General features: G+C 43.1%; 1 protein-coding gene and 1 long non-coding RNA gene across 4 annotated transcripts in view; both read left to right on the forward strand.

The window, feature by feature from the left end:
- LOC139080490 (uncharacterized) overlaps nucleotides 1-12,417 on the forward strand; it is a 64,613-nt gene extending 52,196 nt beyond the window's left edge. For 2 of the 3 annotated variants that reach the window (XR_011535036.1, XR_011535035.1), the window contains 2 exons: nucleotides 11,337-11,699; nucleotides 12,266-12,417. This is a non-coding gene — a long non-coding RNA (uncharacterized lncRNA). Of the gene's footprint in view, nucleotides 1-7,827; nucleotides 8,019-11,336; nucleotides 11,700-12,265 lie in introns of those variants that run through there. The other variant, XR_011535034.1, reaches the window with a different exon arrangement.
- An 876-nt stretch (nucleotides 12,418-13,293) lies between these two features.
- Nucleotides 13,294-15,501, forward strand: part of CCDC3 (coiled-coil domain containing 3) — an 80,696-nt gene continuing 78,488 nt past the window's right edge. The window contains exon 1 of the mRNA XM_070601230.1: nucleotides 13,294-14,173. Coding sequence (XP_070457331.1) covers nucleotides 13,800-14,173 — 374 coding nt within the window. The 5' untranslated portion in view covers nucleotides 13,294-13,799. The remainder of the gene's footprint in view (nucleotides 14,174-15,501) is intronic.

The following is a 15,501-nucleotide window of genomic DNA, read 5'->3' on the forward strand; positions in this document are numbered from 1 at the left end:
GATTAGTCATATATGGTCTTTATTTTGTTGAGATATTTTCCTTCTATACCCATTTTATTGAGAGTTTTTGTCATAAATCAAAGTTGGATCTTGTCAAATGCTTTCTCTGCATCTGTTGAGATGATCACATAGTTTTTATTCCTCATTTTGTTCATGTGGTGTATCACATTGATTGATTTGTGGATGTTGAACCATCCCTGTGTCCCTGGTATAAATCCCACTTGATCATGGCATATGATTCTTTTCATATATTGCTATACTCGGTTTGCCAATACTTTGTTGAGGATTTCTGTATCTATATTCATGTGTGATACTGGCCTGTAATTTTCCTTTTTTGTGTTGTCCTTGTCTGGCTTTGGGATCAGGGTGATGTTGGCCTCATAGAATGTATTAAGAATTGTTCTGTCTTCTTCAATTTTTTGGAATAGTTTGAGAAAGAGAGCTATTAAATCCTCTTTGAATGTTTGGTAGAATTCTCCAGAGAAGCCATCTGGTTCTGGACTTTTACTTTTTGGGAGGTTTTGATTACTGTTTCAATCTCTTTACTTGTGATTGATCTATTCAGATTCTCTATTTCTTCCTGATTCAGTTTTTGGAGGTTGTATCTTTCTAACAATTGATCCATTTCTTCTAGATCGTCCAATTTGTTGTCATATAGTTTTTCCTAGTATCCTCTTATAATCCTTTGTATTTCTGTGGTATCCCTTGTAATTTCTCCTCTTTCATTTCTAATTTTATTTATTTGAGACTTCTCTCTTTTTTTCTTAGTGAGTCTGGCTAAGGGTTTGTTACTTTTGTTTATCTTCTCAAAGAAGCAGCTCTTGTTTTCATTGATCTTTTCTACTGTTTTTTTGGTTTCAATTTCATTTGTTTCTTCTCTAATTTTTATTATTTCTCTCCTTCTGCTTAATTTGGGCTTCATTTGTTCTTCTTTTTCTAGTTCTGTTAGGTGTAGTTTGAGATTGCTTATTTGAGGTTTATCCTGTTTTTTAAGGTGGGCCTGCATTGCTCTGGATTTCCCACTTAGGGCCACTTTTCTGATTCCATATGAATTGGTTTGGTGTATTTTAACTTTCATTTGTCTCCAGATATTTTTTGATTTCTCCTCTGATTTCTTTAATGATCCATTGGTTGTTCAGTAGCATGTTGTTTAGTCTACACATATTTGTCCCTTTCTCAGCTTTTTTCCTGTAGTTTATTTCTAGTTTCATAGCATTATGGTTGGAAAAGATGCTTGATGTAATTTCAATCTTCTTAAATTTATTGAGGTTTGCCTTGTTTTCTAACATATGGTCTATCTTTGAGAAGGTTCCATGTGCACTGCTTTTCTGGATGGAGTGTTCTATGTATACCTATTGAGTCCTTCTGGTCTAGTTTTTCATTTAATTCTACCATTTCCTTGTTGACTTTCTGTCTGGATGATCTATCCATTGATATAAGTGGGGTGTGGAGGTCCTCTACTATTATTGTGTTGCTCTTAATATCTCCTTTTAGGTCTGTTAATAGTTTCTTTATGTACTTTGGTGCTCCTGTTTTAGGTGTATATATATTTATAAGTGTTATGTCCTCTTGGTGGAGTGTCCCTTTTATCATTATATACTGCTCATCTTTGCCTCTCATTACCTGTTTTATCTTGAAGTCTACTTTGTCTGATATAAGTATGGCAACACCTGCTTTCTTTTGTTCACCATTAACTTGGAGTATCGTCTTCCATCGCTTCACTCTGAGCCTGTGTTTGTGATCAGAGCTGCGATGTGTTCCCTGGAGGGAGCATATCGTTGGGTCTTATTTTTTAATCCAGCTAGCCACTCTGTGTCTTTTGATTTGGGAATTCAATCTATTTACATTAAGAATGATTATTGATATATGGAGCTTAATACTGGCCATTTTATCACTTGTTTTCTGGTTGTTCTCCATTTCCCTTGTTTCTAGTCCCACGTATTTCTGACTGCCAATTCCGTTTGGTGGTTCTCCATGATGGTTTTCTCAATTTTCTCTTTATCATTTGTGTCCAATCTGACTTTTTGCTTAGTGATTGCTGTGAAGTTTGTATAAAAGATCTCGTAGATGAGATAGCCCATTTTCTGATAGCCTCTTATTTCCTTAGTTGAAGCAGTTTCCATCCTTTTCCTCTTCCCTGTCTATGTTGTCACAACTTATTCTGTTTTGTGTTGTGAGTTTGTGGTTAAAATGAATTATAGTTATTTTCTATGTTTTCCCTCCCTTTATCTTTAATGTTATATTTAAGTGTTTGCTAACCTGTTCTGATAGAGAGCTGCAATTTCCTGATTTTGTCTGTCTATTTATGTCCTTGTTCAAGGCTTTGTAAACCCTTTCTTTTTTTTTCTCAGGTATGAGGGCCTTCTTGATAATTTCTTGTGTGTCTGGGGGGGTCTTATGGTGATGAACTCCCTCAGCTTTTGTTTGTCTGGGAAAGTTTTTATTTCTCCATCATATCTGAAAGATATTTTTGCTGGATTGAGTATTCTTGACTGAAAGTTTTGTCTTTCAGAATTTTGCATATATCATTCTTACTTGTAATTCCAGCTCCTTCCCCAGGTTTGGGACGTTCTCAGCTACTATTTCTTTGAACAGGCTCTCTGCTCTTTTCTCCCTCTCTGCTCCCTCTGGAATACCTATAATCCTTATGTTGCATTTCCTAATTGAGTCAGATATTTCTTGGACAATTTCTTGATTTCTTTTTAGTCTTACTTCTCCCTCCTCCTCCATCTGAAGCATTTCTATATTTCTGTCCTCCAAATTACTAATTCTGTCCTCCATAATACCAGCTCTGTTATTTAGGGCCCTTAGATTTTCCTTTATCTCTTTCATTGTGTTTTTCATCACCAACATTTCTGATTTTTTTTTATAGTTTCAATCTCTTCTGTGAAGAATTCCCTCTGTTCATTAATTTTAATCCTGATTTCATTGAACTATCTTTCTGAGTTTCCCTGTAACTCTTGAGTTTTTTTTATGATAGCTATTTTGAATTCTCTGTCATTTACATTGTAAATTTCTGTGGTTTCAGGATTGATTTCTGGGTACTTGTCATTTTCCTTCTGGTCTGGAGCGTTAATATACCTTTACACTATTTGATGAGGTGGATTTGTGCCATCACATAGTGGTAGTATCTGGTTGCAGATTCCACCTGCTGCCACTGTGGGGGGGCAGGAGCTGTGTATTTTGAGCCCACTGTGACCCCTGGCAGCTGTGTCTGTCCTTTGGAAACTGTGTTGACAGGGCCGGTCTGCATTTGCCCTCTGGCCACCACTGCTTTACACATGTAGGTGCACAGGCAACTCTGGTGCTGGTCCTCTGCTCTGGTCGACCAGCCAAGTTGGTGGACTGGGCAGGTGGGAGGTGCTTTCTGTCATGTGCCTGATCCTGGCCACTCCCGCTTTGCATTTGCTGTCTGCCCTCCTGGGCTGCTCAGCTTGGTGATGATGCCCACATGATTGTTCAGCCTCCTCAGTGTGGAGCATTCCCATGGACTGGGAGGCAACTCCAAGAGCAAAGGCGTTCCTGCAGAGAGCTTCCTTTTCCCCATCTCCTCTCAGAGTTGCATGCTGGCTGCCATACACAGTCCCATGCCCTACATCACTGCCATTCAGGGAGGAAAAGGAGATCCCCTTACCTTCTTCCAGCACCTCCACCTTCAGATTTATGGCTGCATGGATCTCTCAGACGTCTATTTTGTTGTGTGCATATCCTCTTTTGGTTTACAAATGTCCTTTTCATTGTATCTTAGCAGGGAGAGACAAGGGAAGAGTTCACTCCACCATGATGCTGACATCACCCTCCTAGAAGTTTTATAGTTTCAAGTCTTATATTTTGAGCTAATTTTTACATATAGTCAAGGTATGGATTGAAGTGGGGTTTTGGGGGTTTTTTTACATACAGATATCCAATTGCTGTACCACCATTTGTTCAAAAAACTATCCTTTTCTCAGTGAATTGTCTCTACATCTTTGTAGAAAATCAGTTGTTCATATATATACATGTGGGTTTACTTCTGTACTCTCTATTCTGTTCCATTGACCTATGTGTCTGTGTTTACACCACAACACACTTTGTTGATTACTGTAACTTTACAGTAAGTCTTGAAACCAGGTAATGTTAGCCTTCTAACTTTGTACTTTATTTTTTAAGCTATTTCGGCTGTTCTAAGTTCTTTGCATTCCATATGAAATTTGGAATCTGCTTGTCAAATTATATCAGAAAGTTCAGAGGGATTTTGGTTGAGATTGCATTAAATTTTTAGACCAGTTTGGTGAAAAATGACACTTTACCAACTTAAAGTCTCCTGACCTATTAGCAAAGTATGTGTCTCCATTTTTCAGAGTCATCTTCCATTTCTCTCAGTAATGTTTCGTAGTTTTCAGCGTATAGGTTTTTGTCAGATTTATTCTGAAGTATTTCATGTATTTCGATGTTGTTGGGAATGGTGTTATTTTTTACACTTCAATTTCCAATTGTTTATTGTTAGTATATAGAATACAATTGATTTTTGTATATTGATGTTTTATTCCACATCTTGTTAAACTTTCTTATTGGTTCTAGTAGCTCTTTTGTAGATTCATTTCGATTTTCTAGATAGGTGATCACATCAGCTGTAAGTAAACAGAACTTTCCATCTTCTTTTTCCTGATGCTTTTCATTTCTTTTATATCCTTGTCTTGCTCCCGTTCTTAGAAGGAAACTTTCTATCGTTCATATTAAGTGTAACATTAGTAGTAGATCTTTCATAGATACTTTTTATCAGGTTGAGGAAATTCCCTTCTATTACTAGTTTGTTCAGTTTTTGTCAAAAATTATCTTTTTTTGTAAGCATGTAGCATATATATTTCTGAATTTATTAAAACTTGAAACTGCTCTAAGACTTTTGGGACAAAGATTTATATCCACACACACACACAGCTATATTTATTTCTACATCTCTTATTAAACAATATTCTACATCATATTAAAAACCATGAATTCACATTTCAACCCCACAGCATTCGTTCTATTTTTCTTCCTTTCAATATTTGTAACTCCTTTGTCTGACTGTAGAAACGCAGCTTCCATTATCCTTAATATATTTGCTTATTTGGTCAACCTCCTGTGTGTATCCCTTCTCCCATCACCATCACCATCCCATACCTCCTGTAGATGCCCTCCACATCACACTTGGGCTTGACACTCACTCATCAGAATGCAGCTGCCTTCCCTGACATGGACACCTTTTTTACCTTGCTTAGTCTCTGACTCCATGCCCTTCTGTGTGGACACTACCTCACCCTAACCATGCTCTGATACTTTGTGCTTGTCATCCCCTTCCACATGGAAGCCTTCCCCACCAGCTCATGCACTGACCTTCTATACTGGGAAACTCTTCTATGTGGATGTCCTCATCCCTGTTGGCTTCTGAAACCCATGCTGGGCTGCATCCTCTGAGGCCACTCTTTACTCTACTTAAACATGAATCCCTGTAAAGGCTGAACTCCCACATGGTCATCCTCCTCACCTTCTCGGGTTCCAAAGCCCCATGACATTCTCATATGCAGGGATTTCCTTCTAACCCTGCTGGAGCTCTGACACCCTGCACTGGGCCACTCCTCCGCATGGACCCTTCCTCACTCTTGTGGCTCATTCCTGCAATGGGCAGTCCTATTTGGAAACTTTGCTTGTTTTGGTTGGGCTCCCACATCCCTCCTCGTGCCCCTGCTTTGCCCTAACTAAAGGGTTTAGGACTAAGTTTTTTAGGAAGGGATATGAAGAGGAGGAGGAATAACTTATTCATTTATTTTTTTATAATTAACTTAGAATAATTTTTTATCAAACTCAAAAATGTTCCATTGTGTTTTTGATTGGGATTTTAGGAGGAAATGCCATACTGACAGTACTGGGTCTCTCGCTTTAGAGGATCCAGCTCCATTATTGCAGAAGAATCTCTCATAAGGCAACTATAGCCACAATCAAGGTCAACTAGAGCTATAATTAAGGTCAAAGCTCAGCATGCTTCAGGGGACAGGTACAACTATGACCCATGAGGAAATAGCCTACACACTAAACGAATTGCCAGACTTTGCTGACATATATCGACAGCATCTGGGCAGATCTCAAGAGGGAAGAACATAACACTAGTTCTGGCAAAATTTATTTATACTGATGATTTACTAGGGAGTCCAGAATTAATGTACTGCTAGAGGTGGCTCTGATAGCTTACTTGATTGATTGACTAAAATTTGAATTCAATAATGGCATATATTTAAAGAGGCTGAGATGCCAGAGCTTCCCTGGCATAATGTGGAGGGGGGAATCCAAAGGCTTAGGGAGCTAGGGATATTGAACTGAATGTTTCATATATGACCAGGATGGCTGCCTCCCAACTACATTCCACAAGATGGTCCAGAGACACTTGCTTCACAAAGGCAATGAGATATATATTAGTGAGGAGAGCACCTGCATCCTTGAAAATCTCTGTGGTTGCTCTTTTCTAGGCAAGATATGACTGTAGAGGATGCCACTGTTGAGATGGTTTCCCTGATTCAAAGGGAGTGATAGGATGCTGGAGCAGCAGGGGCCAAGGGTAGCACTTAATTGCCTAAGACAAGGTGAGCACATCTACCATAAAGAGCAGGAGGGATATACCAGGAATCAGAATGTTTTGATTGGCAGAGATCTTTGGCAGAGGCTCGTTGGTCATGGTGTCTCAGGAAACCAAATATATGGGCAGTCTACTAGATATTGATTGATCTATATAACAGCAAAAACTCTAAGCCTGGTAGCTGAAAATCTGACTTGAGTTGCCACAGTGGAGAGTTGAGGCCTCTTCCTCAGTTTCTAGACATATGTAAATGAACAGAGACAGAGCCCTTTGATTGAAGGGTAGGCCAGGTGCCCTTGAAGAAGGACTCTGCACCATCGCCACAAGTATACATTATAAATCTTCCTCTAAGACTTCTCCAAAAGGACCAGAGGCAATTTACTGGAATGACTGTGCACTGGCAAAAGGAAATATCCAGACCTTTGGGGGAGCACTAGACACGGGCTCGGAAATGATATTAATCCCAGAGGGACCCAAAATACCACTATGGCCCAAAAGCCAAAGTGAGATCTTACCATGCTCAGATTATAGATGGATTTTAGCTCAAATCAGACCCAACTGGGCCAATTTGGTCCAGACATTCACCTAGTGGTTATTTCCCCAGTTTCTGAAGGTATAACTGGAGTAGACATAGTTGACAACTGGCAGAATCTACACATTTGCTCTGACCCATGAGTGATGGCCACTATGGTAGGAAAGGCTAAGCAGAAGCCCCTAGAACTTCAATTCATACCAAGAGACTAAATCCGAAGCAATACTGCATCCCTGGGGGGCACTGAAAAAATTAATGCTGCCATCAAAGACTTGAAAGAAGTGCAGATGGCGATACTTATCACATCTCCACTGAACTCACTAGTTGGGCCTGTGCAAAAGTCACATAGATCTTGAAGAATGAGAGAAGCCTACTTGAACTTAATGAGGTGGTAACTGAAATTCCAATTGCTGCCCTAGATGTAGCATCTTTCCTGGAGCAAATCGACATGTCCCCTGGCACTTGCTTAGCTGCTATTGACCTGCTGTATGCCTTTTCCTCCATACCAATTTGTAAAGACCACCAGAAACAGTTTGTTTCTACTCGTCAGGGCTAAGAGTACACTTTCATAGTCTTGCCTCAGGGCCATGTCAATCCTCCTGCTCTCTGCCATAGTTATTCTGCAGAGGTCTTGATTGTCTTGACATTCCACAAAACATCACACTCTACTTCATTGATGACATCATGATGATTCCATCTGGTGTTCATAAAGTAGCAGGTATGTTGGAGGCCTTAGTAACACATATGTGATCTAGAAGGTGGGAGATAGGTCCCACAAAAATTCAGGGACCTCACACCTTGGTGAAGTTTCTGGGGGTTTAATTGTCACTCTTCCAAAGTGAAAGTAAAGTTGCTGTCCCTTGGACCACCTACCATGGAAAAAGAGGAAAATGCTTGGTGAGCCTGTTTGTATTTGGGGGACAATGTGTACCATATTTGAATGTGTTACTTGGACCCATCGACAGAATCAACTATAAGGCTGCCAGTTTCAAGCAGAGACGAGCAAAAGAAGGCTCTGCAGCAAGTTCAGGCCATAGTACAAGCCACTGTATCACTCGGGCCTTATTATCCAGCAGGTCCCATGATACTAAAGTGTCTGTGACAAACAGGAATGCTGTAAGGAGGATAATCACAGCACCAAACTTTAGGACTTTGGAGCAAGTCTATGCCCTGTTCTGGATAGGACTATTTTTCTTTTGAAAAATAGCTTCTACCTTGCCACCAGGCCTTGTAGAGACTGAAGGCCTCACCGTGGGATACTGGGTGACCATGTCACCTGAGCTTCCCATCATGAACTGAGTGTTGTCTGACCCACCCAGCCACAAGGTTGTGTGCACAGCAGCAATCTATTGTCAAACGGGAATGGTTTGTAAGAGACTGAGCTTGGGCAGGTCTAGAAGGTACAAGTAAGTTTCATGAGCAAGTGGCTTCGGCTCCTTTAACTCTGAAGATGCATTGCCCCTTCCCCCTCCTACGGTCTATGGCCTCTTGGGCATGTTCCTGATGACGAGTTGACGGAGGAAGAAATAACTGAAGCCTGGTTTACAGATTGTTCTGGATTATATCCAAGTATCACTGGGCGCCACTTGGGGTTGATCCTGAAGGACATTGGTCAAGGAAAATTCTCCTGGTGGGTAGAACATTCAGCAGCAGGTTTAGCTGTATGCTATCTAGACTGAGAGATGGCCAGTGGTACAGATGGACAGACACTAACTCATGTGTAGTTGCTAGTGGTTTGGTTGGATGGTGTCAGGGTTTTCCAGAAAAACAGAACCAATAGAACCTATCTATAATAAATGTTAGGATATATATTATATATATATATGACATATATAGGATATATATCTATTTATATAAATAGAATATATGTATTTATATACATATTAGGATATATGTGTATATATATATATATATATATATATATATATATATATATATATATAAAAAAGGAGATGAATTGGCTTACACGATTATGGATGCTGAAAAGTCCCATGATCTGCCATCTGCAAACTAGAGACCCAGGAAAGTGAGTGGTGTAACTCAGTCTGAGTCCGGGGGGGAGCTGATGGTATAAATCCAAGACCAAGGGCAGGAGAAGATAAGATGAAATGTCCCAGCTCAAGCAGTGAGGTGGGGGGAAGAAAAAAAAACGGAGGGCAAATTCCTCCTTTCTCCACCTTTTGTTCTACTCAGGTCCTCATTGGATTAAATGATGCTCACCCACACACTGGGGAGGACAATCTACTGAGTCTGCTGATTCAAATGCTAATTTTGCTTGGAAACACCCTCACAGACACACCCAGAAATAATGTTTAATCTGGGCAGCCGGTGGCCCAAGTCAAGCTGACACATAAAATTAACTATCACATATGGCTAGGGACTTGAAAGCAATAGGATTGGAAGATTGGTGACAACATCTGCGGAAGAGGCATACAGATGAACCTCTTGGGGTGGTCAGATTGTGAAGATAATTGTATCCGTTGTGAATGGCGACCAAAGAGAAGCTCTTAGTAATTGGGTGGACAAATCACATACTCTGTGAGGGTCAGTCTCTTTCCCCAGCCACCTCAGTGCTTGCTCAATGGGCCCATGAAAAACGTGGCCGTGGTGGTAGGGATAGAGGCTGTGCATTGGCTCAACAGCACAGACTTACCCTTACCAAGGCCAACCTGGCTAACACTGCTGCTGAGGACCTAGTATGTCAGCAACAGAGGTCAACATTGATCTCCTAATATGACCCCATTCACTGCGGGAATCAGTCAGCCACCTGGTGGCAGGTTGATTACATTGGACCTCTTCCATCTTGGAGGGGGCGGAGATTTGTCCTCACTGGAATCAATCTGATTCCTTCCTTGCCCCACAATGCTTCTGCCAGTAGCACTATCTATGGACTCACAGAACACCTTATCCACCATCATGGAATTTCCATAACGTTGCTTCTGATCAATGATTTCCATAGCATTGCTTCTTTCTTAGCAAAGGAAATGCAGCAGTGAACTCTTGGCCATGAAATTAATTCGTCTTACCACATACTCCATCCCCTAGAAGCAAATGGGCAAATTTTGAGAGGTGTAATGGCTTACAGAGGACTGAATTATAGTGTCAGTTGGGAGTCAACACCCTGAAAAGGTGGGGTGCTATCTTAAAGGATATTGTACATGCTTCAAAGCAGAGAACAATCTATGGTGCAATCTCCCCCCTACCCAGAATCTATGGGTCTTGGAATCAAGGGGTGGGAGTGGCTTGTCTCACTATTAAACCCACTAATTCAATCATAGAATTTTTGTTTCCCATCTTGGCTACCTTGAGCTCTGCTTGTTGGGAGATCTTAGTCCCCAAAGAGGAACTGCTCACCAGGGGACACACCAATGGCTCCAGGTAGAGAAGTCCAGTGAGTGAGGCACTCTGCCAGACCTTACAGAAGAGAAGAAAAGCATGACTGATGTGTCTGTGAGTCCGGAAGGAGAACTCTCAAAGCTGCTCACTTCTGGAAAATACATTCTGGGTAGTATTGGAAGAGTTGTGATTCTGTCAAGTTTATACAAGATAGAAAGCAGCCATGCGTACTGACTTATTTATTTGCTCGTCTAAATGGAAAGAAAAGTCAGGGTTTTAAGATCTGTAGGAGGGGACAAATCTTTTCCAGGCCTCTAAGGCAATTGAAGATGCAATTAAAAAGAAAAACTTTCTTACTATCTTGTCTGCATAAGTTATAGCTTAGGGCTAAAATAGAGCAGGGCTTCTGGTTAATACAAAATTAGCATTAGTCCAATTACATACTCTTTTAACCATCACTGGTGATTATGCTAAGGTTATTACTATAGTCTGCTGATTTCTAGATAAAGGGCCCACTTGTACCTTTAAAACATTGCCTATTTTGTCTATATTCTAGACATGGACTCTGGAGTCTGATACTGGGGTCTGAGTCCTGGCTCAGTCCCTTTCTAGCCCTGTGATCTTGGGTAAGCCAATTAACTGCTCTGTGCCTGAGTTTCCTTATCTATAAAATGAGGATGACACGAGCATCTACTTTTGAGTGTTGTCTTGAGAATTAATTAAGATAACATATGCAAAGTCCTTACAACAGAGCTTGGCCCATAGGAAGCAATGAATAAATGTTATCAATTGTTAATGTTGTAATTTGGCAATGCTTTCTCTAAGTCTGCTTGCCAGGAATATAAACCATTTTATATCCCTCTCTCCCTCTTTCTCTAGCAAAGCTGCCGAACACCTGCTAAATAACTGATGTAGACTGAATTGTGTCTCCTCCCCACCCGGCACACCCCCAAAGTCATATGTTGAAGCTCTAACCCTCAATGGGACTGTATTTGGAGACAAGACCTTTAATGATGTAATTAAGGTTAAATACAGTCCCCAGGATGGGGCTCTAATCTGATAGGACTGGTGTCCTTAGAAGAGGAGGAAGAGACACCAGAGATCTCTCTCTCTGCATGCACCCAGAGGAAAGGCCGTGTGAGGACATAGAGGGAAGGCGGTTGTCCACAAGCCTGGAAGACAGACCACACCAGAAACCAGCCCTGATGGCGCCTTGATCTTGGACTTTCAGCCTCCAGAACTGTGAGAAAATAAATGTCTATAGTTTGAGCCCTCCAATATTTGTTATGGCAGCCCAAGCTGACAAGACAATGATATTATGCAATTTTGTAATTCACACATTCAGTGAAAGACAAATGAGCAGGGCTGACATAGATTCTGATGTCATCTTTGAATACCATTACCTGTTGTGTGAAAGTCTGGTATTTACCACGGGCTGGTCACAGCAGGGAGTCTGTTCAGGACTACTGTCCACTTGATTCCCTCTAATGACACCTATTTTTTCTACAAAATTTATTGAGGCTCTAGACTGATCACTAGATATGCAGGGATTCGTTGTTATCTGTGAGGAGTTCTCACTCATTTCTTTTTGCTGTTAGACCCATCACAGAGGATTTTCTAAGAATGAGAATTTGGTTGACTGAGTCATTGATCAGACATGGGCTACTGTTGAGCCCCTGCCAGCTATAGCCTTCCATTCCCTCACAAGCTGGGCAACACTGGCTAGTATTCCCATCATTCCGCTTCTGGGGATGCTCAAAGCCCTCCCTCGGATGTCTTCTGATTCTTGGAAACTGCCCTTCCCACAGGCTCTCCCTCCCGATTCCCTGCCCTGCACTGGCTGAATTTGGACCCCAGAGCTGCCTTTCGAAGTCTTCATTCCCTACAAGCGTTCACGAATTTCGTTGTCCTACCTGAAGGTTCAGGGATCATTGGCAGAAGACTGGGGGATCATGGAGAGGTGAGGCCCCTCCTTGGAATTTTCTCTCTTGCTTCTCTATTCTCTTTTCTCCTCACCTTTCCTTCCACAATTCCCTGAGAACTCTTCTCCCTTCAGTACATAGAAGAATTCGGCTAGGTTCCAAGTCTCAAACTTGCAGAACCCTAGTTAATAATATGCTCACAGAACAAAAAGCTTTCCTTTTTAAGGCAGTTCTGCGTATAAATTTTTATATATTTATATATTAAATTTATGTTTATTAATTTATTATAAATATCATATAACAATATGTATATGTATGATGATATGTAGATTATATGCATGATATTACATGTATGGTATAATAAATATATATAAAATATTGTAAATATAAATAAACACATCCTCTTTTTTCTTCTTACTACATTAGGAAGAATTAAGGCAATTTAGAGATAAAGGGAACTGCTGAGTTTAGAGATAGAGAACTGTGGAGTTCGGGTCTCAGATTCACTCAGTGACTTGGGAAAAGCTGTTTGGAATTTACATGTGACTTTATTTCCCAGGGGTAGGGTGTTTAGAAACTGGAAGTAGGAATTATGTAAATCATGTAGCTTTAGGAAAATCAGGGCAAAATGGCTTTCCAATCTTTTATCAAGGCTTTCCCGAAATTGTCATTAAATAGTAAGCAAAATAGAGAGAGAGAGATCCAAAAAAGTTTATTAGCCCACACTGACTTTCCTAGTTAACCTCTGCGAAGGTAAAGTCAGATTTCATTTCTATGTATTTTGAGTCTAAATGAACTACACAGAGAACGTAAAAACGCACGCCGAGTAATCATGCAAACGAACAGCGATTATTTTAAGGAGGCCACGCGTTTGGAAGATGCCTTACGCGTGGACAGCTTTGGCCCCGTCCATTAGTGGGGCGCTGGAGGAGGGCTGCGCTGCCGCCCCAGGCAGCGAACTTCTCGCCGCGCCCCCGCACCCCCTAAACACCCGCCGCGCGTCTCCCGAGCGCCCCGCGCGCCCCTGGTCCCTGTCCCACCCTCAACCCGGCCGCCTCCCCGCCCTCTCCCGCCGCCGCCCAAGCTCCAGTCGCGGGGGGCAGGGCAGGAGGCGGGCGGCCGGCCCGCCCCGCGACCCTTTTAAAGCGTCGCGGGCGAGGGCCGGGCATGGTGAGCCTGGCGGCGGAGAGAGCGGCTCGCCGAGCTCTCCGGAGCAGCGCGAGGAGCCGAGCGCCCAGGGCTGCGCTTCCCGGGCCGGCGGGGCGGGCGCCCCGGCTGCCCGACGCCTCCTGCGCTCGGCGGCCGCGCGCCCCCGCTCCTCCCTGCCGGTTCCCGGGGGTCCCCGCCATGCGCCCAGGCTAGTGCGCCCGGGGCGCAGCGCCGACCGGGGCCGCTCCCGCCGCCCGCTCCCGCCGCCGGCATGCTGCGCCCGCTGCTGCTCGCCGCGCTCTGCCTGGCCGGTCGGCTCGAGCCCGCCCGCGGCTGCCAGCTCCCCTCGGAGTGGAGACCCCTGAGCGAGGGCTGCCGCGCCGAGCTGGCCGAGATCATCGTGTACGCCAAGGTGCTGGCGCTGCACCAGGAGGTGCACGGCCTGTACAACTACCTGCCGTGGCAGTACGAGGCCAGCGAGGCGGGGCTCTTCTACTCGGCCGAGATCGAGATGCTGTGCGACCAGGCGTGGGGCAGCATGCTCGAGGTGCCCGCGGGCTCCAGGCTCAACCTCACCGGCCTGGGCTACTTCTCGTGTCACTCCCACACCGTGGTCCAGGATTACTCCTATTTCTTCTTCCTCAGGTGAGCCCGGCACCTCTCGCCCACACCACCCTCTCGGTCTGTTTGCGCCAGGGTCACCGTTGTCTGGAGCCAGGTTAGGAACTCGCACGGAATCCTGTCCGTGCCATGTTCGAATACGCCTTGGGCTCCTTCCCTCACTCTCTTGTCTCCTGCTCCGTCTGGCGTCTCTACAGAGATCTCGGGTACCTGTGGCTAAGAGAAAACGGGTGATTTCTGTGCTTAATGCACAGGACAGTGTTTCAGGCAACAGCTCAAGGTGGTTCCAACAATCCATTTGACTCATCTTTTTTTTGAAACTGGATTCAGTGGGAGTAGCTTGGGATGGTGGTCAAAAACCCCCCCAAGACTTTGAAATCGGAGTGTTGTTGGAGTTCTGACTCGGCTCTTCCTAACTGCTATTGAGAAAGTTACTGACCTTCTCAAGAACTTCAATATTCTCATCTTTATAATGTGAAAAACAAGGTTGGTTGAGACTGAAGCACAGTAACTCATGCACAACACCTGGTGCAGGTTAGATGCCTAACGAATAGTCACACACTCTTCTCCCCACCTGCTTAAATGCCAGGATGTGAATGGTGTGGAATGCAGCCCAGCTGTCCTTGTTTCACTCATATCAGCTGATATCAGTCTCATATCAGCTGCCAACAGACCTCAACGCCAGGCTATTCAAAATAGCAAGGGTTTATGAGGGGGCCTGCTGGGAGTAAGACCCTGAGTCACAATGCTTGGAAGTGTAGAGAGGTGAATCAGGCAGGAGGCCATCTCTGATTGGAGACTACTGGAATCTTGTGAAGTTCCATGAAAGTTGGCCTCTGGTCAAGATGGAATGCATGCGCGTAAGAATTCAGTCAGTGGGTTCAACTGAAGTTTGAAATAGAGAACAGCAGGTGGAACCCTAAATGCATTGGTTGTCTCCAGTGGAATTAGGAGAGTGATCCAGAGCAATGGAGAGAAACATCAAAATGGAATCTAACATGTATATCAAGAGAGTGACAGAATTCATCCAAGCTTGCGATTGATAGTAGTTCTAGTCCTCCCAATCTGCCAAGTAGCAATAAGGGTATTTGGAATGACCATGACCAGGTTCTGCAGATTTACTTTTCACTCTTGAGATTTCATGTCGCTCTGAGAAAGAAAACAGTAAGTTCCACAGAGGGGCGTTCATAAGCTCACGGCAACACATGTTTTCCACATTGAAGCCAGAATATCTAAGTTTAGAATACATGGTGTGCTTTGTGTTGGCTTGAGTGGTTTAGCTAGATTAAGTTGATTTTTTTTTAATTTCTGGGGAACTATAGTTTCTAAATAAAGTCAGTAAGGAGTGAGAC

The sequence above is a fragment of the Equus przewalskii genome, chromosome 30 (assembly GCF_037783145.1).
Source record: "Equus przewalskii isolate Varuska chromosome 30, EquPr2, whole genome shotgun sequence".
NCBI lineage: Eukaryota > Metazoa > Chordata > Mammalia > Perissodactyla > Equidae > Equus > Equus przewalskii.